The sequence below is a fragment of the Amphiprion ocellaris genome, chromosome 10 (assembly GCF_022539595.1).
Source record: "Amphiprion ocellaris isolate individual 3 ecotype Okinawa chromosome 10, ASM2253959v1, whole genome shotgun sequence".
NCBI classification, from domain to species: domain Eukaryota; kingdom Metazoa; phylum Chordata; class Actinopteri; family Pomacentridae; genus Amphiprion; species Amphiprion ocellaris.
In genome coordinates, this window is record NC_072775.1 from 36410839 (window position 1) to 36436308 (window position 25470).

The following is a 25470-nucleotide window of genomic DNA, read 5'->3' on the forward strand; positions in this document are numbered from 1 at the left end:
TTGTCTGTTTAAAGATTTATTTTCCAGTTTGTATAACTGGCAGCTCCAGTTTGGGCCAGTCAACCCAGGTTCTGTTGGATTCTGTCGTCCAGATGTCCTGCCGGCTAGTTTTCCTCCATGAGGATGGGAAGCGTGACAAGTGCTTCAATGCTCTCAGGTGAAGCCACTTCACACCATGTTATATTTTGTATTCCACTGTGAGTTCCCACCATCTCAGTCACGTTCAGCAGAGAGGAATGATTCGACACCACAGCAAGCAGTTCAGCAGAACATCAGCTGGAACATGTGGAACGTCTACAGCCCAGTGTCACGAGAGGAGCACTGAAGTTAGGACCACTGCTGGTTTTATCAGAAGGGATCTACATGTGACTGATGTGAACTTAAAGCATCCATCCATCCATCCATTATCTATACACCGCTTAATCCTCACTAGGGTCATGGGGGGGCTGGAGTCTATCCCAGCTGACTCAGGTGAAGGCAGGGGACACCCTAGACAGGTCACCAGTCTGTCACAGGGCTACATACAGAGACAAACAATCACTCTCACATTCACACCTACGGGCAATTTAGAATGATCAATTAACCTCAGCATATTTTTGGACTGTGGGAGGAAGCCGGAGTACCCGGAGAAAACCCACGCATGCACAGGGAGAACATGCAAACTCCATGCAGAAAGATCCCGGGAAAGCCGGGACACGAACCAGGGATCTTCTCGCTGCAAGGTGAAAGTGCTAACCACTACACCACTGTGCAGCCCGAACTTAAAGCAGTCGGTGGATTTTGTTTCTATTAATACCAGAAAAGGTTCACATCAAACCCTCAGATGTTTCTGAAATTTTTCTCTGACTTTATTGTTTTTACGAGACGCAGCAGCTGTTACAGGATGGACTGCAGTACCAACGATCCTTCCAGAACAGTGGACAGAGCACAGGATTCCTGGAGAATTTAGAACTTCACTGTGTTTCCATGAAAGTATGTGGAAATCAAAATGTTTCAGTTCCAGCTCTGCTGATAAATTCAAAAGTGATGATGGAGAACATCCTCACGGTACATTCAGTTAGCAGACTTTAAATTCACATATGGAGAATTCTGTTGGAAACTCAGCGCATTTCATGGTTGCAACAGGTTCTGGGAATAAAGCAAACACATTAATGAAGAATTCAAGGAATGTGCAAAACATTAACAACAGGGCAAACTGTTTTCTGAGAAAGACTTTTTAAACACAAGGAGCTTTAAAGGAAATCTCAGATCAATTTAACACAAAACAAACGTGCAGCAAACACACCAGACGATGGGTTACTGTCTGCTGTAAAGACACTTCATTGTTGGAAACAGATTTTTATCTGATCAGCAGTTTTTCTGACTGTTTGCTGGAAACAAACCAACAGGTTTTATATTCTGCAGACAAAAATCCACTGCTGCTGCGATTCATTAAATCTTAATTTTATCTATTCCCTGATATACAGAGAGGTTTTTAAAAGACGTCTAATGCAGACTTGATCAGGTAGCGCCTCCCGGAGGACAAATGGACTCATTACAGTCCAAACTTTTACTTCACTTTTACTTTTAGGAAAAGCAACAAGCAGAAGAGATTAGTTTGGGCCCAGAAACACCAGGAATGGACATTAGACCAATGGAGATCTGGGCTTTGGTCTGATGAGTCCAAATGTGAGGTCTTTGGTTCCACCCACCGTGTCTTTGCGAGACCAGACAAGGTGAAGGGATGGTCTCTACATGCATGGTTCCCACCATGAAGCATGGAGGAGGAGGTATGATGGTCACTGCTGGGAATTTATTCCAGACTGAAGGAACCCTGAACCAGCATGGCTACCACAGATGATGGAGATGACCTGGCCTCCACATTCCCCTGACCTAAACCCAATCCAGATGTTTGGGATGAGATGGACCACAGAGTGAAGGCAAAAGGACCAACAAGTTCTCAGCATCTCTGGAACTCTTTCAAGACTGTTGGAGAACCATTTCAGGAGACGATCTCATGAAGAAAATGGCACACCTTTGACTAAATACTTTCTAGTGTCACATGGGCGTCCTTCATTCCATTTCAGAATCAGAAAGCCTTTATTGCCAAGTGAGTACACACAAGGAATTTGATTTGGTGTATAGAAAGCAGTACCTAGCAAAAACACAGTAAAACAATAAATAAATCTAAACCTGTGAATTCTAAATAAGAAATGCTACAAGTGTAAGCATAAGAATTACTGTGTAAAAGTAAGTGTAAAACCAGGGTAATAAATTTGAATTACAATATTGCACATAAGAGTACTGCACATGAGGTTTGAATACTGTATATGTATTGAATATTGCACTGACAGAAGTCCTTAATGATTTTCTGGTTTATTGTTCATGAGGGAAGAAGCTGCTTTGGTGCCGGGATGTTCTGATGTCAGAGTCCTGAAGCGGCGGCCGGAGGCAGCAGGTCAAAGAGGTGGTGACCTGGGTGGGAGGGGTCGAGAGGATTTTCCACAGTGATTCACAATTCTTTTATCTTTTGTTATTTGTTAGGGTCTATCAGACCCCCTCTCACCTTTTGTTGTCTACCAGACTTCTTGATTCAATCACCTTTGGTTCTTGTTGTCTTTCCTATGTCACTGATTAGCTGCCATATGCAAATTAATCACTATTCACTTTTGTATTTACATACAGCCCCCACCCTACCCTCTGAGCATCCCTATAACAGGTGGACTTTTCTGGGTCGGCTTACCTTCACAGACTCACGCTCTGTGTTGGTTAGCTGACTGTATGCTGGAATACCAATAAACACCCCACTACAGCAAACGGACAAGGCCTACGAGTGAAATTTCTTCAACAATATCATGAATCTCATCCAGAGAATGCCAAGAGTGTGCAAAGCAGGAATCCATGCAAAGAACCTAAAATATAAAACATGTTTTGATTTATTTCACACTTTTTTCTTTACTACATAATTCCAGATGTGGTCATTCATAGTTTGATGCCTTCAGTGAGAATCTACAATGGAAATAGTTATGAAATAAAGAAAAACATTAAATGAGAAGGTGTGTCCCAACGTTTCACTGGCAGTGTATATGCTTTTCTAACCCTTTACATATACATATATACACACACACACACACACACACACACACACACACACACACACACACACACACACACACACACACACACACACACACATATACAAAGTTTAATGATAATAAGGGTTAATATTTAAACCACGGGACCAGAACCCCGGCTGGACCTCTTGCAGTTCCATCTGGTGCCAGCTGAGCGGCGCTGCAGCCTGTTGCCTCGGGAATAGGACTCACTGTTTCCGTCATTATCGTTGCTTTGTTTCCGTCTGTGCACTCCGGTTCTCCAGTATCAGAACCCTCCGCTCCACCAAATCCAGGACCAGGACCAGGCTCTGCTATTCTTGCTCGGATGTATCGCGCTCCGATTAGACCTCAGCGGAGTCCCGCAGCTCCTCAGGCGGCTGGAAGGTATCCTTCCCCGTCTCCGTGTTGGGGCTTTCCCGGAGCTCGCTCCCCGTACGGAGGTTCCGGACACCGCGGAGGTTCCCCTCGGGGCTGCCCGCCCTGCTCTCCCGGTTCTCCCGTGTACTCCCCGGACTCCCACCGAGGGTACATGGGCGCTTCTCCGGGCGGATTCGGCGGGGACTCGCGGAGCTTCGACGGTCAGAGGCGGCGCAGAGGAGACGGTTTCAGGCGGCCTCAGTCCTTCTCTCCCTGTGGAACTTCGAACCTCCAGGTACCTGAAATACAGTTTATGCATCAGAACCGGACCGAGTTCATCCACAGTTTCTTTGTCTGGATCATTTTGATCAGTGGAAAGCGAATGAAAACATTGATCAATATCCGTAATCAACACTATGAAATCAGTATCATCTGCAGTATAACTGGGTATTATCTGTATTCTAACTGGGTATTATCTGCAGTATAACTGGGTATTATCTGTAGTATAACTGGGTATTATCTGTATTCTAACTGGGTATTATCTGCAGTATAACTGGGTATTATCTGTAGTATAACTGGGTATTATCTGTATTCTAACTGGGTATTATCTGCAGTATAACTGGGTATTATCTGTAGTATAACTGGGTATTATCTGTAGTATAACTGGGTATTATCTGCAGTATAACTGGGTATTATCTGCAGTATAACTGGGTATTATCCGTAGTATAACTGGGTATTATCTGCAGTTTAACTGGGTATTATCTGTAGTATAACTGGGTATTATCTGTATTCTAACTGGGTATTATCTGCAGTATAACTGGGTATTATCTGTAGTATAACTGGGTATTATCTGCAGTATAACTGGGTATTATCTGTAGTATAACTGGGTATTATCTGCAGTATAACTGGGTATTATCTGCAGTATAACTGGGTATTATCTGTATTCTAACTGGGTATTATCTGCAGTATAACTGGGTATTATCTGTAGTATAACTGGGTATTATCTGTAGTATAACTGGGTATTATCTGTAGTATAACTGGGTTTTATCTGTAGTATAACTGGGTATTATCTGCAGTATAACTGGGTATTATCTGTAGTATAACTGGGTATTATCTGCAGTATAACTGGGTATTATCTGCAGTATAACTGGGTATTATCTGTAGTATAACTGGGTATTATCTGTATTCTAACTGGGTATTATCTGCAGTATAACTGGGTATTATCTGTAGTATAACTGGGTATTATCTGTAGTATAACTGGGTATTATATGCAGTATAACTGGGTATTATCTGCAATATAACTGAGTATTATCTGCAGTATAACTGGGTATTATCTGCAGTATAACTGGGTATTATCTGCAGTATAACTGGGTATTATCTGTAGTATAACGGTATTATCTGCAGTATAACTGGGTATTATCTGTAGTATAACTGGGTATTATCTGTATTCTAACTGGGTATTATCTGCAGTATAACTGGGTATTATCTGTAGTATAACTGGGTATTATCTGTAGTATAACTGGGTATTATCTGCAGTATAACTGGGTATTATCTGCAACATTATCTGTAGTATAACTGGGTATGATCTGCAGTATTATCTGTAGTATAACTGGGTATTATCTGCAGTATTATCTGTAGTATAACCGGGTATTATCTGCAGTATTATCTTTGGCCATTTTAGTTTATTGTCATTATTAAATGATCAGACTGAACATGTTTGTGTTTTCAGTCTTCAGACGCTTCAGTGGAAAAATATTTCAGTCCATCAATGATGCAGGATCCCTGGAAAAGTCTGCAGCCAATCACAGCCGCCGCCGTCAGTAGGACAATGTGATGTAAGCAACAACAGACCGACAGAAACAACAACCGACGGAAACAACAACCGACAGAAATGACAGACAGGAACAACAACAGACGGAAACAACCACCAACAGAAACAACAACCAATAGAAACAACATCAGACAGAAACAACAACCGACAGAAACAACAACCAACGGAAACAACCACCAACGGAAACAGACAGAAACAACAACCAACAGTAACAATAACCAACGGAAACAACAAGAGACAGAAACAATAACTGACGAAAACAGACAGGAACAACAACCGACGGAAATAAAAACAGACAGAAACAACAACAGACAAACAACAACCGACGGAAACAACAGACAGTAACAACAACAGACAGGAATAACAACAGCCGAAACAACCACCAACAGAAACAACCGACGGAAACAACAACCGACAGAAACAACAACCAACGGAAACAAGACAGAAACGACCACCGACAGAAACAACCGAATGTAACAACAGACAGAAACAATAACTGACAGAAACAACAGACAGAAGCAACAACAGACGGAAACAGGAACCGACAGAAACAACAGACGTGACGACAAAGTGAAAGTCGTCAGCAAGAAACAGATCTGAGGTCTGAGTCACCAGCAGCTTCAGGGATCAATCGCTTTGATTTGATGTTTCTAATGATTAACTGATGTGTGAACACTTTTTTAACCATTTTTTATTCACAGTTTGTAAAAAGAAAAATTAAGTTCTGTTTTTTTGTTATTTTTGTTCTTATTAAAAGAACAAAAAATTGTGCTTTAAATTGTTGTTTATTGAATTTAATTGTAATTTGAAAGGATTTGAAGTGATGGCATCAGTTAGGGGCTTTCGACCGGAGTGGAGCCCGTTCGGAGTCGGAGCCGGTGCCCGACTTGGCACCGGTTTTTTGTCTTTCCACCACCGGAGCTGCGGCTCCGGGCTCCAAAAACTGGGGCTTTTTCGGGCACCAACTCGTTGCTGGGCCAGACTTGGCCAGAGTTGAGAGCCGAGCATGTCACGGGCAGGGGGCGGGGTGACATCTAAAAACATCTAAAAAGATAAACATAGATATGATCATCAACTTATTGCGCGTTTAACCGCTAAGTAATCAATGCAAGCGTAGTCGAAGCTAAGTAGCTAAGCTAATGCTAGCACGTTTACTGTTAAGTATCCAAACATCTTTGATAATTACCTTTCTTCTCAAACGTGATCGCTGGGCATTGGAACGGCGACACCAATGGGTAACCCCTAACAGAAGGTTTTGCTGTTCAGCGATGGCGAGACACACTAGCAAAGCCATGAACACCACTCCAATGAAGTCCTCCATTGTTGTTGTGTGGGTTTCCGTACGGCGCGAACGCTGTTGAACGGCTACGTACGCAGTGACGTACACACGTTTTGTGGCGGCGCAATGACGCAACTCCAACTTTGCTCCTTCCGAATGGAAACACAAACCCGTTCTGGGGCGGCACGAGATTTGAACCAAAAAAGCACTGGCTCTCAACTTTGAACCAACCTAGCACCTGGTGCTCTTTGGTCGAAAGCCCCTAAGTGTGAGCGAATGATGGACTTGTTATTGGTGGTACTGTCAGTTTGATGCTGTAGCTGATTATTTAAAAAAACTCACCTGACCTGAACTGTACAGGGATTTACAACAGTTAACACAGTACTGGAGCTGCAAAATGAAATGAATATTAATCACAATACCGCTATAAAAACACCATCAACTACAGCATGTAGGTTTAAAATTCACAAGGATCGATAAAATCAGTTTGATGGCTAGGGCTGACACACCAACCTGAGAACTGCAGCCACCTGACAGCATCTACCTGCACTGGGAGGCGTTCAGGGAACATCCGTAAATGTTACTTCTAATGATAAGAAGGGCTTCAGCCAGTGAGGTGTTTACCCTTCACCCAAACATTAAGGGAACGTTTATCATACATTAAAGGAACTTTAGCAAACATTAAGGGGACGTTTATCAAACATTAAGGGAATTAAAACAAACAAAGGGATGTTTATCAAACATTAAGGGAATGTAAAACAAACATTATGGGTATGTTTATCATACATTAAGAGGATGTTTATCAAACATTAAAGGAAAGTAAAACAAACATTAAGGGGATGTTTATCAAACATTAAGGGGATGTTTATCAAACATTAAGGGGATGTTTATCAAACATTAAGGCAACATTTATCAAACATTAAGAGGACCTTTATCAAACATTAAGGGGACTTTATCAAACATTAAGGAAACGTTTATCAAACATTAAAGGAATGTTTATGAGCCTGTGCAGGTCTCACAGCTGATTCTTCGCTGCAGGAGGATTAACTGATTGAACATCACAACTGAAAGAGGAGCAAAACAGAACTTGTATACATCAGAGTTTTGCCTACGACTTTTCCAAATTCACATTATTTTCACACCAGTTTATGCTTCAATGAGCTGCCATTATTCTCAGACCGTTTTTATTGTCACAGCTGTGGAACATCTGCAGAGAAACACAGTTTTGTGTATCAGCTGCATGTATTACAGACTACTTTCGGCAGCAGCTTCACACTGAAAATGTTCTGCTGAAGGTTTGGGTGGAGCAGCTCCATAGTCTACTGTCAGTTATCCACGTCACTATTTTACAGCAACACAGACCTGGTTTAAAGAAACAGTGTGAAGCTCAGACAGTGTGAAGGAACCTTCATAACATCAGCCTCTATGGACGGAGGACCAGGACTAAACCTGGTTGCTGCTCAGAACTAAACTTCCAGATGAAAGTTTGCTGAAAAACATGAGAAGAAGCCTGATGGAAGTTGGAGAACATGCCATCTGCTCTGCTGAACTGACCTTCAACCTTACTGGTTTCTGTTCATTTACAAACCTCTCTTTTGGAAACCCGTTATATCTGCAGTCTCTTCTTAACATTCACAGTACAAATCCCAGTCTGCGCTCCAGCAGCTTCATCAATCTCCTCACACCTAAAACCAATACCTCCTATTGCCAGTTTTACCCTCATTCATTCTCTCCTCATTTAAAATTCAATTCAACCAATAGTACAAGACCATTTACCTGCTTTTAGCCATTTACCTCATTATAGGTCACCATGAATAACTATTATCTGTTTCTGCTGTTTTCTCTCTTCGTGTCCTCACTGTGTAGTATTTAGCAGCTGGATAGCTCACTGACCAACACCACAGTCCTACCTCCCTTGTGTTGTGTCTACTCTCAGATGTATGTTGCTTTGGATAAAAGTGTCTGCTGAATGTAATTATATTTATCTTTTACGCTGCCTCTTGGCCAGGTCATTATGGTAGATGAGAACTGGTTCTCAGTTGACCTACCTGGGTAAATAAATGTTAAGCAAAAAATAATAATACAGATTAAGACATTCTTCGGTCAGTTGAAGATCAACGAGTTGGGCTGAGATGGAGTCCAGATGTTTGGTGAGAACCTGACCAGGACTACCACAGTGGATGCATAATCCTGACAGTGAAGCACGGAGGTGGGAGTGTGATGATATGGGGCTGCGTGAGGTCAGAAGGTGTTGAAGACATTTCTAGATGCAGCATGAAGGTCTGAGGATGAACTAGAATACTGGCTGACCAGATGATGAAGAGGAATATTCCAGCAGGAGAACATCCAAAGTTTAGCATCTTATGACATTTAAGTGATATTACACAGCAGTGTACTCATTACTGCTGTAGACTGTAGGTTCTCTTCTAGTATACCTATTATCTCTAATTCTAGGATTCATTATGCTGGTCCTGCTCCAATCTGAGATGCTTCCACCTTCCTGCTCCTTCAGGTGGAGTTTGGTGTCGTCTACAGCTGTCTGGAAGACAAGATGTTCACCGCCAGGAGGGGGAAGGGAGCGTTCTGCAACGGACAACCGCTGGAGGTTTCTGAGCAGAAAGGTCCATAATCAATAACTTCTTTACCAATCAATAACACATCAGGACAGGTTCAGCTGAATTCAGGGTCTCACCTCTCTGAAGACAGTTAAGATGATTAGACGGACCTGGAGATCAGACGTTGTTCTGAGAACACGAAGCGTTCTCCTAAAGAACCTGCTGTTGTTCTCCTCAGACATCCAGCAGTCCATCGTGGCCACAGAGTTCGGATCCAGCAGAGCCCCCGAAGCCGTCGACAGGATCTTCTGCAGCCTGAAGAACGTCCTGAGCGTCCCGGTTCACGGGTAACAGCGGGCTGCTGCACACCTGCAGCCAGGTGAAGGTGTTTCCTGTCATCATGTGTGTTTCTCTGCAGGCTGCGTGGAGCAGGAACTGCAGCCATCAACATGTGTCTCTGTTCAGGAGGAGATGGCTAGATCAAAACGCTTGCTTGTTAAAGCGTTTGGAGTTAGGGTATTGTGATGTCCTGTAATATTCAGAAACAACAACTGGTTGCTATGGAACCATCAGAGGAAGCTGATGTGTGTTAAGGTATAAATAAAGACACCATTTATTTGTTAAAATTGTTCCAACTGTTAAAGTGCAGAAAACTAAAACAGCAACTTCAAACATTGTAACCTGTTAACACGTGCTAACTGCTGCTCACACTGGCTCAAACAGAAATGGATCCCTGAACACTGACGAAAGGCTTGTTGGCATCAGTAGTGTCGTTAGCGGTCTGAGTGTTCGTTGACATTCAGATCAATAAGGGCAGCGTAAGCTCTGTACTCCGATTGGCTACTCGCTGTCTTTGATACCGTCTGTCTGTAGTTGCTCTCCTTGGCAACCAGTGAGCCAATCAGATCTGCCCCAGGAACAGGGGATGGAGTCAGTCACTCAGCAGCAGGTGAGGGGGCGGGGCTCTGGCAACCACAGCGGTGGGCAGAGGGCAAAGGTTGTCGCCGAGTTTGAGCAGGGAGCGGCGCTGCTTCCTGAGAGGAACGCTATTGGTCAGCGTCTGCAGAGAGAGAGAATTCTGCACTGTGATTGGCCATTGTCAGTTTGATTCCTTAAATATATTTTAATCATTAGTCGGTCAGCAAACTGGAAACGTCTCAGTTTATCTCGTGGTTCATGGTTCGGGTTAGCCGAACCCAAACCTCAGAGTCTTTTAACACTGCTGATGTAATGAGAACATGGAAGATAAAAGCAGAAGATACTTGGATTATATTTTATTAACTGATACAGACTGTAGCGTGGTTCGCAAGGTGGTTCTGTTGGAGGTTCTGTTCTGTTGTTCTGATCCAGATTGACAGGCTATTAAACATTTATAATGCTGACGCCCTCTACAGGCAGCAGAATGTCATCTATGGCTGGACCCAATAATGATTCTTCAATTATCAGTCTAAAAGTTGGTTTTCATCAATGGCCACTTCATCAGTTATTGTGAAGACTAATTTCTTCTTAAAAATTCAGTATTTGATTCAATCATCTATCATCATTGGATTTCCCGTGACAGATGTGTTATGATGATTAATCCAACTGGTCAAACAGAAAAATTCTAGACCTCAAACTACAGAAAGACCAACTGATTAGTGCGTCACAGCATGACTTCAACTTCTCCTGACATCAAACTGAAACAGGTTCTGACTTAAATTCACTTACTGACTGCAGGAACATACAAAAAGTCATGAAACAGAGAGGAAGTTGTGTTGTTTAGAAGAAGTTGTCTTGTTTACATGAAGTTGTCTTGTTTACATAAAGTTGTCTTGTTTACATGAAGTTGTTGTCTTGTTTACATAAAGTTGTTGATTAGACAGCACTGTCTGTGATGATGTCACTGACCAGGCGGAGTCGGTGTGTGTACAGCCCCTCCGGTTCATCAGGTTTCCTGGTCGGCACGGCGACCTGCCAGCGCTGCAGCTCCGCCGTCATCTCGGCCAGACTAAATAGGACTGCAGGGTCGACACGGTAACGGTTGATCAACTCCACCAAATACTCCTTATAGTGCAACCTGCTGGAGCAGAGACACCTGAAACTACTGCACCTGGACAGGTAAGCAGTAGGCTACAAACCCACTGGGTTCAGATCATAGTCAAACTGGGTCGAGCTGGTAATTGGTACTGAGAGCTAACTGGTAGTCAATACCGGTAGCTGACTGGTAGTCGGTACCAGGACCTGACTGGTAGTCGGTACCGGGAGCTGACTGGTAGTTGGTACCGGGACCTGGCTGGTAATTGGTACCGGGAGCTGACTGGTAGTGGGTATCGGGACCTGACTGGTAGTGGGTACCGGGAACTGGCTGGTAGTCAGTACCGGGAGCTGACTGGTAGTTAATACTGGGAGCTGACTGGCAGTCAATACTGGGACCTGATTGGTAGTTGGTACCAGGACCTGACTGGTAATCGGTACCAAAGCTGACTGGTAGTTGGTACCAGGACAGGACTGGTAGTCTGTACCGGGAGCTGACTGGTAGTCGGTACCGGGAGCTGACTGGTAGTCGGTAACGGGAGCTGACTGATAGTCGGTACAAGGACAGGACTGGTAGTCAGTATCAAGAGCTGACTGGTAGTCGGTACCAGGACAGGACTGGTAGTCGGTACTTGGAGCTGACTGGTAGTCGGTACCAGGACAGGACTGGTAGTCAGTACTGAGAGCTGACTGATAGTCAGTACCAGGACAGGACTGGTAGTCGGTACCAGGACAGGACTGGTAGTCGATAACGGGAGCTAACTGGTAGTCGGTACCGGGACCTGACTGGTAATTGGTACAGGGAGGTGACTGGTAGTGGGTACCGGGAGCTGACTGGTAGTCGGTACTGGGAGCTGACTGGTAGTCAATACTGGGAGCTGACTGGCAGTCAATAATGGGACCTGATTGGTAGTTGGTACCAGGACCTGTCTGGTAATTGGTACCAAAGCTGACTGGTAGTCGGCACCAGGACAGGACTGGTAGTCCGTACCAAGAGCTGACTGGTAGTCAGTATCAAGAGCTGACTGGTAGTCGGTACTGGGAGCTGTGGGCTTACTGGCAGTATCCTCTGTATTCAGGTAGTGCAGGTCGACCACAGGGCTCCTCCTGTCTGCTGCTGTCGTCTCTCAGTTCCAAAACCAAACACACTGCTGGAATATGATCACACCAGTCAATCAAACTGGGAGCAATGAGACACGATCAGCTGAACAGAAGGAGACCTCACCTGCCAGACCGATGTCAGGTGGGCTACCATTGGCTGCTTCCAACCAGGAGGGAGAGACACTGTAATGCTGAGAGACACGAGACAGTCCACCCCATCAATACTGAACACACAGCACCTGGGTACACCTGAGCTCTCTCATCTGTAGTGGGTAGGGTTGGTGCATCTCTCAGGTGATTCTTACCTGTAGCAACAGGTGAAGGCGGGTGACACTCCAGTCTCTCAGGTGGTAAAGGCAGTCTCTGGGGTGGTGAGCATGAAGACCTTTACTTCCACAGTCAGCAGAGAAACCGCAGGCCTGAAGACAAAGTTAAACAGCTGTAAAGTCTTCAGTCACACATATGAGACACCTGAGGTCTGGACCAGAAGGTCTGGACCAGGAGGTCAGACATTTGTATTCCAGGTGAGAACTCCAGCAGACCCACTTCCTGCTGGATAAGATGGTCTGATCCATCATGCTGTCGTATTTCAGCTGTGTTTTTTAGTTGTTGCTAACAAACATAGCTGCTATGCTAAAGTGCTTGTTTTTGTTGCGTAGTTTATGTTGCCGGAGCGATGCTAATGTTCCATTTTAACAGGATGCTCGTTTATCCTGGTGAATCTACTTATAAATATTCAAACACAGCAGCTTTTAAACTGTGTGCTGAAAAATCTTCAGTCCTCATGTGAGGAACTCTGTTGTCCTGCCAGTTGCTCCTGTATAGGACCACCTTGATTAGAACATAACCCCCTTCTGTTTTCCAACATGTGTCTATGATAAAGTCTTTTGGAGGAAACAGCCTGACATTCATCCTGTTAGTAAAGTTTCTCTGGGATCTCATTAATTCATACAGAAGAGAATCGTTGGAGTATCATCCTCTGTGGATCATTTTTCTCTCTGAGCTCTGCTGTAACTCCACAGGAAAATCATCGGGATACTCTGTGAACTCCTTTTTACTAATGAATTTATTTAATTTAGCAGCCTTCAGAGACTCCTGCATGTTAAACTGGGATACACCCACTGCAACTGCTGGCTGAAAGAATCTCTATAAACACACTGAAACAACCCATAATGCACCACTCTTTGCAGATGATTTGCTACTCTGCTCGTCTCTCCATTTAGACACCATCAACACTGAACTGTCTTTGGAAAATGTTTCCACACTAATTATCTTCTCATGTTCCAGCTGATCCCAGCTGAACATTTATCTGATATATTTGATCTGATTTTTTTACTTGTCCTCGCTGCTATGTTGATGAACGGTGGAACACTGAGCACTTTTTTGTCCTTTCACTCGATTAAGTACCTACCTGTCAAGTTCAATGTGTACAGTCATTTTTTCTGCTACACAAATCTCCCCACGGCCAAAAATAACGTAACCCTGATCCTTAAACTGACCACAGATCCCAGAATGAAGCGCTGACCGCAGCTGAATGACCACAGTAGAGCCTGAGAAGGTGAACTCACAGATCCCAGAGTGAAACGCTGACTGCATCCACCACAGAACTGATGCCGACACTGACTGCATGTGAAGTGAAGACATCCTCCTTTAGACAGACTGAAGACAAGCTGGCAGTTTGGACACTCTGTGGACACAACACCACATGAGACCACATGAGACCAGATCAGACCAGATCGGAGTGGAGGTGGTGGTGTTCTACCTATGCTGCTGTACAGCAGGGGGCTGCTGTGATGATCTGGTTGGTTCTTCTGCTTCCAGACTCTGAACTGCTCACAGGAGAGACTCTGATGCTGAGGAAACCACTGAAGAACAGAAACAGAAAACGAGTCTGCGGGAGCCTCCTACAGGTGATCTGCCCTTAGAGCATGTTGTGTTGTTGTGTTTTGTTGTGTCTTACAGGTGATCTGCATTTAGAGCAGGTGCTCTTCTTACAGCTGGGACAGTCTATCCTCAAGCTGTCAGCCTCATGGAGCATCCCAAAAGAACACTGAAACACACAACATCTATCAGCTGAAACACACAACATCTATCAGAAGAACAACACTTTTCGTGTCACGGAATATCTTTGTCCTGAAAGGTGTCGGTTGGGCTCTTGTGTTCAGAACAGATGCAGCTGCAGAACCTTTTTGTGTGTCAGAACTTCATTTGTGTGTTTCAATAGCTTTACTTCTTAGTTCAGGACTCAGCCTCCTAGTTCTGAAGAACTCAGGCCCACCAGAACCTGAAGACCCTCCACATAACTAAAGTATGCTGCTGGTGGGTCGAAGAAATATCAGACTCTACAGGTGTTTCTGTAGCAGCAGGTACATACCTGGACTCTGCTGGAACAGCCAATCAACTGATCCCACAGCTGCCGTCCCAAACCAGAACATTTTAATCCCTTTATTTTCTGAATAATGCATCTTAATTCTCTTTCGTTTATTTGAGAATGTTTATCTTCATTTACTTTGGAACTTTTGCGGCCAGTAGACTTTAGAAAACGTTCTCAGGTTACCGTGGTGTGATATCCGAAACCTGAATGGAAGTGAAGGGAACTTTTTAAAAAACTGACATCATCTGTTCAGAAAATACGGTCAGTAATTCAGGAATAGAAAGATAAGCAGTTTAAAGTTTAGCGGGATTTTCTCACTGAACTGAAATTGTGACCTCAAAACCGATCGATGTACAGAACCTTGATTTCTGTTTCATTACACCCTGAACGGAAACGCTAGCGGAGAATATCACGTTCAATCAGCAGCAACAGGACAGAGGATTTAGTGGTAGTCTAAGAGGTCCTGGTCTGTGAGGTCCTGGTCTATGAAGTCCTGGTCTGTAAGGTCCTGGTCTGTAAGGTCCTGGTCTGTGAGGTCCTGGTCTGTGAGGTCCTGGTCTGTGAAGTCCTGGTCTGTGAAGTCCTGGTCTTAAGGTCCTGGTCTGTAAGGTCCTGGTCCTGGTCTGTGAGGTCCTGGTCTATAAAGTGCTGATTCTGGTCTGTAAAATCCTGGTCTTGGTCTGTGAGGTCCTGGTCTGGGTCTCAGTGGGTCTTACATGAGCACACCAGCAGAAGTTGGGCATCTCCTGCAGGGCTCGGTCTCTGAGCTTCCTCTGGAAGAGCTCGTGGATCTCAGGAGGCAGAAAATGACGAATCTGAAACAAACATTTAGAACCAGGATTAGGGTCAGAACCAACAGAACCAGCAGGGGACAGGATTAGAACCAGCAGGGGACTGGATTAGAACCAGCAGCGGACTGGATTAGAACCAGCAGGGGATTGGATTAGAACCAGCAGGGGACTGGGGCAGAACCAGCAGGGGACTGAGTCAGAACCAAAAGAACCAGCAGGGGCAGGGTCAGAACCAACAGAACCAGGTGAGTGTCTCACCTGTGTGTCCAGCAGGTTGAAGTAGTCCATAGACCCCTCCAGCCCTCCCGGTCCTCGGACCTCTGGCTGTCCACACTGAGGACAAACCAGCTGATCCACGCTGCGCTCTTTAATGGCCGCCAAGAAAAACAACTTGAAACACGACTGACACAGGAAGCAGGAGCAGTGAGTCATCGTGATGATCTGCAGGAATGAACAGTAAATACAGGCAGAGAAGAAGAAGGAAAAGTAGATACAGGCAGAGAAGAAGAAGGAATGAACAGAAGAATGAACTGTCTCAGGAGATGCATCTCACCTTTTTATTTATTTATCCACCTGTATTTAACCAGGAAGTCTCACCTTGCTGAAGGACACCTGCTCCTGGCAGATGGGGCAGCTGTGACACAGAAACCTCAGAGCCGACTGGAAGTCTCTGTTAAGCTGGACTGCCTCCATGACATCAGTCGGGATGAAGCTCCGCCCCTCCATAGCCATTAGAGACAGAAACACTGCCGCCTGGTCTGGAGGGAGCCGGGACGCCATCTGAGGACAGACACAAAGGCTGGGACCACCTGAGACCTGCTGAGACTGACTGAGACCACCTGAGACTGACTGAGACCTGCTGAGACCACAGGAGACCTGCTGAGACCACAGGAGACCTGCTGAGACCACAGGAGATCTGCTGAGAACCAGGACTTCTCCTCACCTTGATAATGTCTGCTCCGGGTCTGGATGAGGGTTTGAGAGGATGGAGGTCCTGACTGAGTCCAGGTCCTGCACCAGAATCATCAGTGTGTCTGTCTCTGGTTGCTTCTGATTGGATGATTTGGACAGGTGCCTCAGCCTGGTCTCTGCTGAACTCTTCATCCAGCCTCAGTGCTCCCATTTGCCTGGTGAGAGGGTCTTCAAGGGGGGCACCTGCGGGGACAAGACCAGCACCAAGATAAAGATCAGAACGGGGACCTAGACCAAGATAAAGATTAAAACCAGGACATGTACCGAGATCGGGATCAGAACCTGGACAAGAACTAAAATCAAGATTAGTAACCAGGATCAGAATCAGGGACCTGACTGAGATCAGGATCAGGACTAAGACCAGGATCACAATCAGGACCAGGAAGAATAAGAATTACTTCTTCAGCCCCTGATCACAGAGACAGGACAGTACTGCAGTACTACAGCCTGTCCACAGTACTGCAGTACTACAGCTTGTCTACAGTACTGCAGTACTACAGCCTGTATACAGTACTGCAGTACTACAGCTTGTATACAGTACTGCAGTACTACAGCCTGTCCACAGTACTGCAGTACTACAGCCTGTATACAGTATTGCAGCACTACAGCCTGTATACAGTACTGCAGTACTACAGCTTGTATACAGTACTGCAGTACTACAGCCTGTATACAGTATTGCAGCACTACAGCCTGTATACAGTACTGCAGTACTACAGCCTGTATACAGTACTGCAGTACTACAGCCTGTATACAGTACTGCAGTACTACAGCCTGTCCACAGTACTGCAGTACTACAGCCTGTATACAGTATTGCAGCACTACAGCCTGTATACAGTACTGCAGTACTACAGCTTGTATACAGTACTGCAGTACTACAGCCTGTATACAGTATTGCAGCACTACAGCCTGTATACAGTACTGCAGTACTACAGCCTGTATACAGTACTGCAGTACTACAGCTTGTATACAGTATTGCAGCACTACAGCCTGTATACAGTACTGCAGTACTACAGCCTGTATACAGTACTGCAGTACTACAGCCTGTCCACAGTACTGCAGTACTACAGCCTGTATACAGTATTGCAGCACTACAGCCTGTATACAGTACTGCAGTACTACAGCTTGTATACAGTACTGCAGTACTACAGCCTGTCCACAGTACTGCAGTACTACAGCCTGTATACAGTATTGCAGCACTACAGCCTGTATACAGTACTGCAGTACTACAGCCTGTCCACAGTACTGCAGTACTACAGCCTGTATACAGTATTGCAGCACTACAGCCTGTATACAGTACTGCAGTACTACAGCCTGTCCACAGTACTGCAGTACTACAGCCTGTATACAGTCCTGCAGTACTACAGCCTGTATACAGTATTGCAGCACTACAGCCTGTATACAGTACTGCAGTACTACAGCCTGTATACAGTACTGCAGTACTACAGCCTGTATACAGTACTGCAGTACTACAGCTTGTATACAGTACTGCAGTACTACAGCCTGTATACAGTACTGCAGCACTACAGCCTGTATACAGTACTGCAGTACTACAGCCTGTCCACAGTACTGCAGCACTACAGCCTGTCCACAGTACTGCAGCACTACAGCCTGTCCACAGTACTGCAGCACTACAGCCTGTATACAGTACTGCAGTACTACAGCCTGTATACAGTACTGCAGTACTACAGCTTGTATACAGTACTGCAGCACTACAGCCTGTATACAGTACTGCAGCACTACAGCCTGTATACAGTACTGCAGTACTACAGCCTGTATACAGTACTGCAGTACTACAGCCTGTATACAGTACTGCAGTACTACAGCTTGTATACAGTACTGCAGCACTACAGCCTGTATACAGTACTGCAGCACTACAGCCTGTATACAGTACTGCAGTACTACAGCTTGTATACAGTACTGCAGCACTACAGCCTGTATACAGTACTGCAGTACTACAGCCTGTCCACATTACTGCCACAGTACAGTACTGTGTACATATTGTAGTACTGCAGTACTGTCCATAGTGCTGATTAAAGGCCACCAACTGAATGCAGGTAGCTGGTCTGGTGGTTCTGCTGGGATCAGGACAGGCTCTGTTGTTGTGGATCCTCATGACTGACATCAGGCTGTTGTTGATGTTTTGAGGTTTTCAATCCTGAACTTATTAACAGGAATAAATACAGGACAAGGTGCTTCACAAACATCTGTTCCATCTGACAGGCTTTAGACCACGCCCTCAGACATTACCTGCCCTGACCCACCTGAAAGGGAGGAACTAATGAAGGGGTTGGAGGGTGATGGAGGAGGAGCGCTGAAGTCGATGCCCAGCAGGTCCTCGGTGTATGAACGCCCCGCCCTCACAGTCCTGCACAGCTCCAATTGGCTGGCTGCAAAACAGAGGGAGGGGCTTAGTCAGGTCAAACATGCTACAATTAGCATGCTAATGAGCTAACGTACAGGCTGCGTTCTAAATGTTTGTGTTTTCCTCTGAGCCTGGAGTCAGACTGAACGTCTGCATATCACAGTGACCTCTGGAGACCGCCATAGTGTCACCACTTAAAGGTCATAAATTTAACCTGAATTAAACCGTAAAAAAAATTCCATGGTGTTAGTTTAGTTTTCAAGTTTTTAAAGACTTTCCACAGGCGCTGAGTGGCAGCTGGAAGTAGCCACAACTTAAATTCTATTTACTGAGAAGCATGTACCACAACGCCCATCTCTGTGACACTGTTTCATGTCAGATTTCTACAAAGTTCTGCTGTTCAATCAAAAATGTAAAATAAATGACTTCATAAGTATTCCTCCTCTTTAAAGATACTAACTGAACACAGATGCAGACAGTTGTTCTAGAAGTCCTTAATGGATAATCTGAGGTCAGTGATTGGAGGATAAAGACTCCTGGATCTAGAAGGTCCAGTCTCTTGTGAATCAGAACTCCTGGATAGAACGACACCATGAAGACTGAACAACCAAGAAACTCTGAGGAAAGGTTGCTGAAAAGCATCAATCAGGACGATACAAGAACATTTAAAGTTCCTGAAGATCTCCTGGAGTCCAGTTAAATCCATCATTAAGAAATGGAAGGAAGATGAAACATGAATAAATCTGACTAGAGCAGGACGTCCTCAAGACCTGAGAGACTAGAGAGGGAGGCCACCAAGACTCCTATGACTCCTCTGAAGGAGAAAGAGACTAGAGAGGGAGGCCACCAAGACTCCTATGACTCCTCTGAAGGAGAAAGAGACTAGAGAGGGAGGCCACCAAGACTCCTATGATTCCTCTGAAGGAGAAAGAGACTAGAGAGGGAGGCCACCAAGACTCCTATGACTCCTCTGAAGGAGAAAGAGACTAGAGAGGGAGGCCACCAAGACTCCTATGACTCCTCTGAAGGAGTTCCAGCTTCAGACTGTTCATCCAACAACTGTTGTCTGTTCTTCACCAGTCAAAGCTTCATGGAGACAAAGAGAAAGACTCTGATGGAAAAAGCTCCAATTAAATCTGGACTAGAGTTCACTAGAAGACATGTGGAGACTCTGAAGACACCTGGAAGAAGGTTCTTTGGTTCTTTGGTCTCCTCTTTGTGAAGCATGGTGGAGGCACCATCATGGTGTGAAGCATGGTGGAGGCAGCATCATGATGGGCTGAAGCTTCTCAGTAGAAGGCCCTTGGAAGGCTTGTCAGGGTACAAGGTAAAATAAATGAAGGTATCAGGAAATCCAGGAGGACTGCCAGTTGGGACAAGATTTGTTTTCTAGAAGTGTCCAATTTTATAAAGAATGAGGTAAAACTGCAGCATCCAGATGTTCAGACTGATTGATCAACAGGATCAGGTTCATAACTGCAGCCAAAGGTTCCTCTACTGAGGACTGAAACAGAAGAACACTTATTCAGTCACTGTTTTTAAAGTACTTTGTAGGAATCTGTTTTCACATTTATCTGAGAAGGCCCATGAGTCAGTCAGAACTGAAGAAGCCTCTTGGCTGAAGGTGGAACATTTTCAAGGACCTCACAGACCAGTCCTGTTGTCTACTGCTGAAGCTCTGAGGACTTCTATGACTGAATGAATGGACAGACAGCGTGTTGCCTTCTGCAGGTTTGTGTATCAGAGCTGATCTGACGGATGGCTTCAGGACTTTACTGACCAGGTTGGATCGGTGCGGTCAAAGCTGGTTGACCTGATCAGCCGCTGATCCACGATCGGTCATAAACACTGACCCTCTGGATCACATGTAGAGGACAGTCTGGTGGTGGACATGTGGACGGGGAAAGTGACTCAACATGACATGGCAGACCAGCAGGACATTTACCTGAATGTCCAGACAGATGAGACGAGGACAGAGAGACACGGTGTTGGGATGAGGACGATGAGAGGACGCTGCAGGACAAAACAGAACTCCATCAGGTCCATCAGACCGTCTGTCTGTTTCCAACAGGACAGTCCAACAGGAACCCACCTGTCAGCTGACTGGAACACCTGGACACCTGCAGGGGGTGGGGCTTGAACTCGTTGCCTGGTGAAGAGAGGGGTGTCCTTCTGGAATGCCCGTCTGATCTCTGACACGAGCTGTGACAGGTCGGACATGCCCTAACGGGGGGAGACATGTCTGGTGGTTAGAGGACTACCTGACCAGGTAACTCATCTAACAGCCTGACTGAGCGTGCTCAGTGCGTCTTACCTGAGACCACTTGTTGAGTGCATCCACGCTGATGTTTCCGGAGGCGTCCACGTAGGGACAGGACGGATTGATCACCATGGCGACGGACGGACAGACATAGCAGCGAGGACGGGACACCGGGTGAGTCTCATGGAGCCAGATGCACACTGGGATGTTGTACTCAGCTCCTGCCACCAGAACCCGACCAGACCAGCATTATAAACAAACTCCACCAGTTATAGTAAAGCTGGGACTGATCAGCTGATTGATAAGAGCTGCTGATTATGAATAAAGCACACACAGGAAGTAGAACATGAACTATTCAACTTCACTACACAGGGAGGAAAGTTAAACTAACATGATTTAAAGTTACACAAAACACTGAGCCGATTTACAAATAAATCACAGACAGCAACGTGTACTTAAAGAATAACACAGCACGATGAATGTGATAATAGATAATAATAAATAATATATATATATATGAAGGATGGACAGAGAAAGCTTCTCTGGATTTAAATTCTACTACATGGAATTTAAGGAACTTGAATGAAGGCACATGAAGCATTTGATTAAAACTAAGGTTCTTTTTAATTTACAGTAAAAGAAAATTCCAGGTTTTCTGTCATTTCATCTGTTATTACTTTACTTTCCTGATGTTTGAGTTTTTTTTTGTGGCATTATTTCAGTATAGCTAACCCTAACTACACCAGACCGGACAGGAACGACAAGGTGATACACCATATCCTCAAGTAAATACTAATGATAAATTAACTGATCAATGATCAATCAATTATATCCCTAAACCATCACCAGACCAGACAGGCTTGGACCAGGTGATAAAGTATATCCTCAAACAGGTAAATATTAATGATCAATCAACTAAATCCCTAAACCATCCACCCATCATCTACACCACTTAATCATTATTAGGGCCAAGGGGGGTGGAGTCTATCCCAGCTGACTGAGGGTGAAGGTTCACCTGGACAGGTAACGGTCTATCACAGGTTCACCTGGACAGGTAACAGTCTATCACAGGGCTACACATAGAGACAAACAATCACACTCACATTCACACCTACAGACAATTTAGGATCACCAATTAACCTCAGCATGTTTCTGGACTGTGGGAGGAAGCTGGAGAACCCAGCAGGGACAACATGGAGACTCCATGCAGAAAGATCCCAGGAACCGGGGATGTTCTAGCTGTGAGTTGATGGTACTAAGCACTGAGCAACTGTGCAGCCCTCCATAATCCAGACTGATCCAGTCCACACTAACAACAACAAACAGTAATCAGAACCAACATGGCGGACCTTCGTAGTAAATAGGAAGTGTTCCGGCCAGATAAACCAGCTTCTTCTTCTCTTTGTTTGGAAAACCTATCAGAGACACAGCAGCTGATCAATACTAGTCAATATGTTCATGAATCAGCATTGATCAATATTGATTACTCAATAAAAACCCAGACAACATAAGAACATGAGGACAACATGGGAAGAAGATGTGGAGAACATGATGAGAACAAGATGAAAACATGAGAAGAAGATGATGAGAACATAAGGAGAACATGAGAAGAAGACGATGAGAACATGTGAAGAACATGATGAAAACATGAGAAGAAGCTGATGAGAACATGAGGAGAACATGAGAAGAAGATGATGAGAACATGAGAACATGATGAGAACATAAAAACATGAGAACATAAGGAGAACATGAGAAGAAGATGATGAGAACATGAGAAGAAGAAGAAAGAAAGAGACTAAACAGACTGGTCAGGAGGGCCGGTTCTGTCCTGGACTGTTCCCTGGACTCCATAGAGGAGGTGGCTGAGAGGAGGATGTTGGCAAAGCTCACATCCATCATGGACAATCCCTCTCACCCACTGCATGACACTGTGGGGTCTTTAAGCAGCTCCTTCAGCAGCAGACTGAGACATCCACCCTGCAAGAAGGAACGCTATCGCAGGTCCTTCATCCCATCTGCTGTAAGACTTTACAACATCAGCATCACTGGCTGATGTTAACATAAACTGGACTCATATCATTATCACCCCAAACTATAAAGATTTGCACAGCAATTCTTGCACTGCTACATCTTTGCACTTTTTAAACTTATTTTTTCAAGCCACTTTATATTGTGTTGTTTACAGTGTGTCAATACTGTACTATTTCATCCTCATTTCTCATCCCTGTATATATTGTAAATATTATTACTACTATTTGATTACTATTATTATGTTCATTGATACATAAGCTGCTGTAACAATGTGAATTTCCCCTGGCGCAGGGAGAAGGATTATCTTATCTTATGAGAACATACAATTACATTACAATGTCCCCAGGAGACCATGGCCCTATACAGGTGCTGGGAAAGTGTATTGAACAGATAAATGAGTGGTTGTGTCAGAACTTTCTTCAGCTAAATAAAGACAAAACTGAGGGAATGGTTTTTGGAGCCAAGGAGGGGCAATTAAAAGTGAGCTTAGAGCTTCAGTCTCTACAGCTAAAAACCACAGACCAGGCCAGAAATCTGGGTGTGGTGATGGACTCAGAACTCAGCTTTGAAAAACACATCAAAGCAATTACAAAGTCGGCTTATTATCACTTAAAAAATATCTCAAGAATTAAAGGACTGATGTCTCAGCAGGACCTGGAAAAGCTCGTCCATGCGTTCATCTTCAGTCGGCTTGATTACTGTAACAGTACCTTTACAGGTTCACCTAAAAAACACTCAGACAACTGCAGCTGATTCAAAACTCTGCTGCTCGAGTCCTCACTAAGACCAAGAAAGTAGATCACATCACTCCAGTTCTGAAGTCTTTACACTGGCTTCCTGTCACTCAGAGGGTAGATTTTAAAGTCCTGCTGCTGGTCTACAAAGCTTTAAATGGTTTAGGACCAAACTACATCAGAGACCTCCTGACTCAGTATATACCAACCAGACCACTCAGGTCATCTGGATCAGGTCTTTTATTAGTTCCCAGAATGAAAACCAAACATGGAGAAGCTGCATTCAGCTTCTATGCTCCGTATATTTGGAACAAACTCCCAGAAAACTGTAGATCAGCTGAAACTCTCAGCACATTTAAGTCCAGTCTGAAGACCTACCTGTTCTCAGCTGCTTTTGACTAAGTTCTTCTAAGAGTTATTTTAAATCTTATTTTATGACAAACTCTGCAGTGTAACTTTTAAAATCTCCTTGCTTCCCAACTTCTGTTTTTGATTCTTTTACTCTTCTGCATCCTTAAATTTTAATGACCTTTTTAATGATTTTATAAATGTGTTTTCTTTCTTTTTATGTTTTCATCTGCTGTTTTAATGTCCTTGTGAAGCACTTTGAATCGCCTTGTTGTTGAAATGTGCTATATAAATAAACTAACTTTAACTTCTTTAACTTTATAAGAACATGACGAGAACATGAGAAGAAGATGATGAGAACATGATGAGAACATAAAAACATGAGAATATAAGGAGAACATGAGAAGAAGATGATGAGAACATAACATGATGAGAACATGGGAAGAACATGATGATAACATAAGGAGAACATGATGAGAACATGACGAGAACAAAAGGAGAACATGAGAAGAAGATGATGAGAACATGATGAGAATCTAAGAACATAAGGGGAACATGAGAAGAAGATGAGAACATGCGGAGAACATGAAGAGAATATGATGAGAACATGAGGAGAACGTCTGACAGTTTGGACTCACAGTAAAAGTCGACGTAGAGCCGCAGGTCGGAGAACCGAGCCCGAACCGACTGCAGGTCTGAGAGCGTCTCTGCCGGGAAGCTGTACCGACACTAGGGAGGAGACAGCAGGCAGCTCGGTGGTTATTAGCTTGCGGCTAACGAAGCTAACTCTTCCAATTAGTTCTGAATGGAACTTCCGCGTTTGCATGGCTGCTAACCAATTAGCAGTGAGAAGTTTTCATCTGAATTAAGTTTGATTTCGAGCAAACTTGGAGAATTAAAGTTGATCTCACCTCCGCCAGAGTCCGCAGCTCCGCCTCCGGACTGACTCGCTGCATCTCACCGACAAACTTACCTCAGAGACGGCCACTGTCTCCCCGCTGCCCGGTAACTCTCCGCCGGCTAACGACTAACAACTAACATCTTCTTCGGTGGTTGGCACACAGTGACTCATTACCGCCACCAGCAGCTTGGGACGTGAATCACAATTTGTAGAATTTACAACACCGAAGAACTGAAATATGATGTGATGGCAGCCACTTCTGTTTGGTGGAAAATCAGATTTAATCTTTATGAAGCTGTTCTGGCTGTTACTATATGCTGAAGGTACAGGATCTGAAATATACTGAAACACGTTGACTCAGAATTTAATGAGTGAAACTGTAAATTCATCAAATGAACAGCTTTTATTATCTATCCCTCTCTCATCTATATTCTCTGAGGGGTGTCGGGAGGTGGAGTCTACCCCA

At 44.5% G+C, this 25470-nt stretch overlaps 2 protein-coding genes across 12 annotated transcripts; one reads left to right on the forward strand and one right to left on the reverse strand.

Annotated features, from left to right (window-relative positions):
• The first annotated feature begins 3306 nt into the window (after positions 1-3306).
• Positions 3307-9596, forward strand: LOC111562495 (uncharacterized). The gene is made up of 4 exons (XM_035943889.2): positions 3307-3747; positions 9075-9183; positions 9356-9464; positions 9536-9596. Exons 1-4 carry the CDS (start codon positions 3421-3423, stop codon positions 9594-9596), a joined length of 606 nt encoding a protein of 201 aa, XP_035799782.2. The 5' UTR covers positions 3307-3420.
• On the reverse strand, positions 5679-25305 carry LOC129347225 (E3 ubiquitin-protein ligase RNF31-like). Of its 11 annotated transcripts, none has more exons than XR_008603083.1 (21): positions 25015-25203; positions 24742-24832; positions 22340-22405; positions 21045-21211; positions 20823-20953; positions 20676-20743; positions 18630-18755; positions 16340-16551; positions 15994-16176; positions 15655-15837; positions 15322-15420; positions 14192-14281; positions 13994-14096; positions 13800-13918; positions 12537-12650; positions 12356-12422; positions 12188-12281; positions 11005-11176; positions 9978-10177; positions 9255-9574; positions 5679-9171 (listed from the first exon to the last, which is right to left on the reverse strand). XR_008603083.1 is itself a non-coding variant. In XM_055014724.1 (19 exons), exons 1-19 carry the CDS (start codon positions 25057-25059, stop codon positions 10049-10051), a joined length of 2256 nt encoding a protein of 751 aa, XP_054870699.1. In that variant the 5' UTR covers positions 25060-25209; the 3' UTR covers positions 9707-10048. The 11 variants fall into 11 exon arrangements, 9 of the variants coding, with proteins under 9 accessions (XP_054870699.1, XP_054870700.1, XP_054870697.1 ...); XR_008603082.1 differs by having other exon boundaries at positions 9799-10177; positions 25015-25199; XM_055014724.1 differs by lacking the exons at positions 5679-9171; positions 9255-9574 and having other exon boundaries at positions 9707-10177; positions 12188-12278; positions 25015-25209.
• Positions 25306-25470: the final 165 nt, after the last annotated feature.

Excerpts from the sequence above, each read along its gene's own strand:
- LOC111562495 (XM_035943889.2), top strand. The coding sequence starts at position 3,421 with ATGTATCGCGCTCCGATTAGACCTCAGCGGAGTCCCGCAGCTCCTCAG. Across the intron at positions 3,748-9,074 it reads GTGGAACTTCGAACCTCCAG|GTGGAGTTTGGTGTCGTCTA; the intron begins GTACCTGAAATA and ends CTGCTCCTTCAG. Across the intron at positions 9,465-9,535 it reads CTGAGCGTCCCGGTTCACGG|GCTGCGTGGAGCAGGAACTG; the intron begins GTAACAGCGGGC and ends GTTTCTCTGCAG.
- LOC129347225 (XM_055014722.1), bottom strand. The coding sequence starts at position 25,059 with ATGCAGCGAGTCAGTCCGGAGGCGGAGCTGCGGACTCTGGCGGAG. Across the intron at positions 14,097-14,191 it reads GCTCTAAATGCAGATCACCT|TGGTTTCCTCAGCATCAGAG; the intron begins GTAAGACACAAC and ends TCTGTTCTTCAG. Across the intron at positions 12,423-12,536 it reads GCCTTCACCTGTTGCTACAG|CATTACAGTGTCTCTCCCTC; the intron begins GTAAGAATCACC and ends CGTGTCTCTCAG.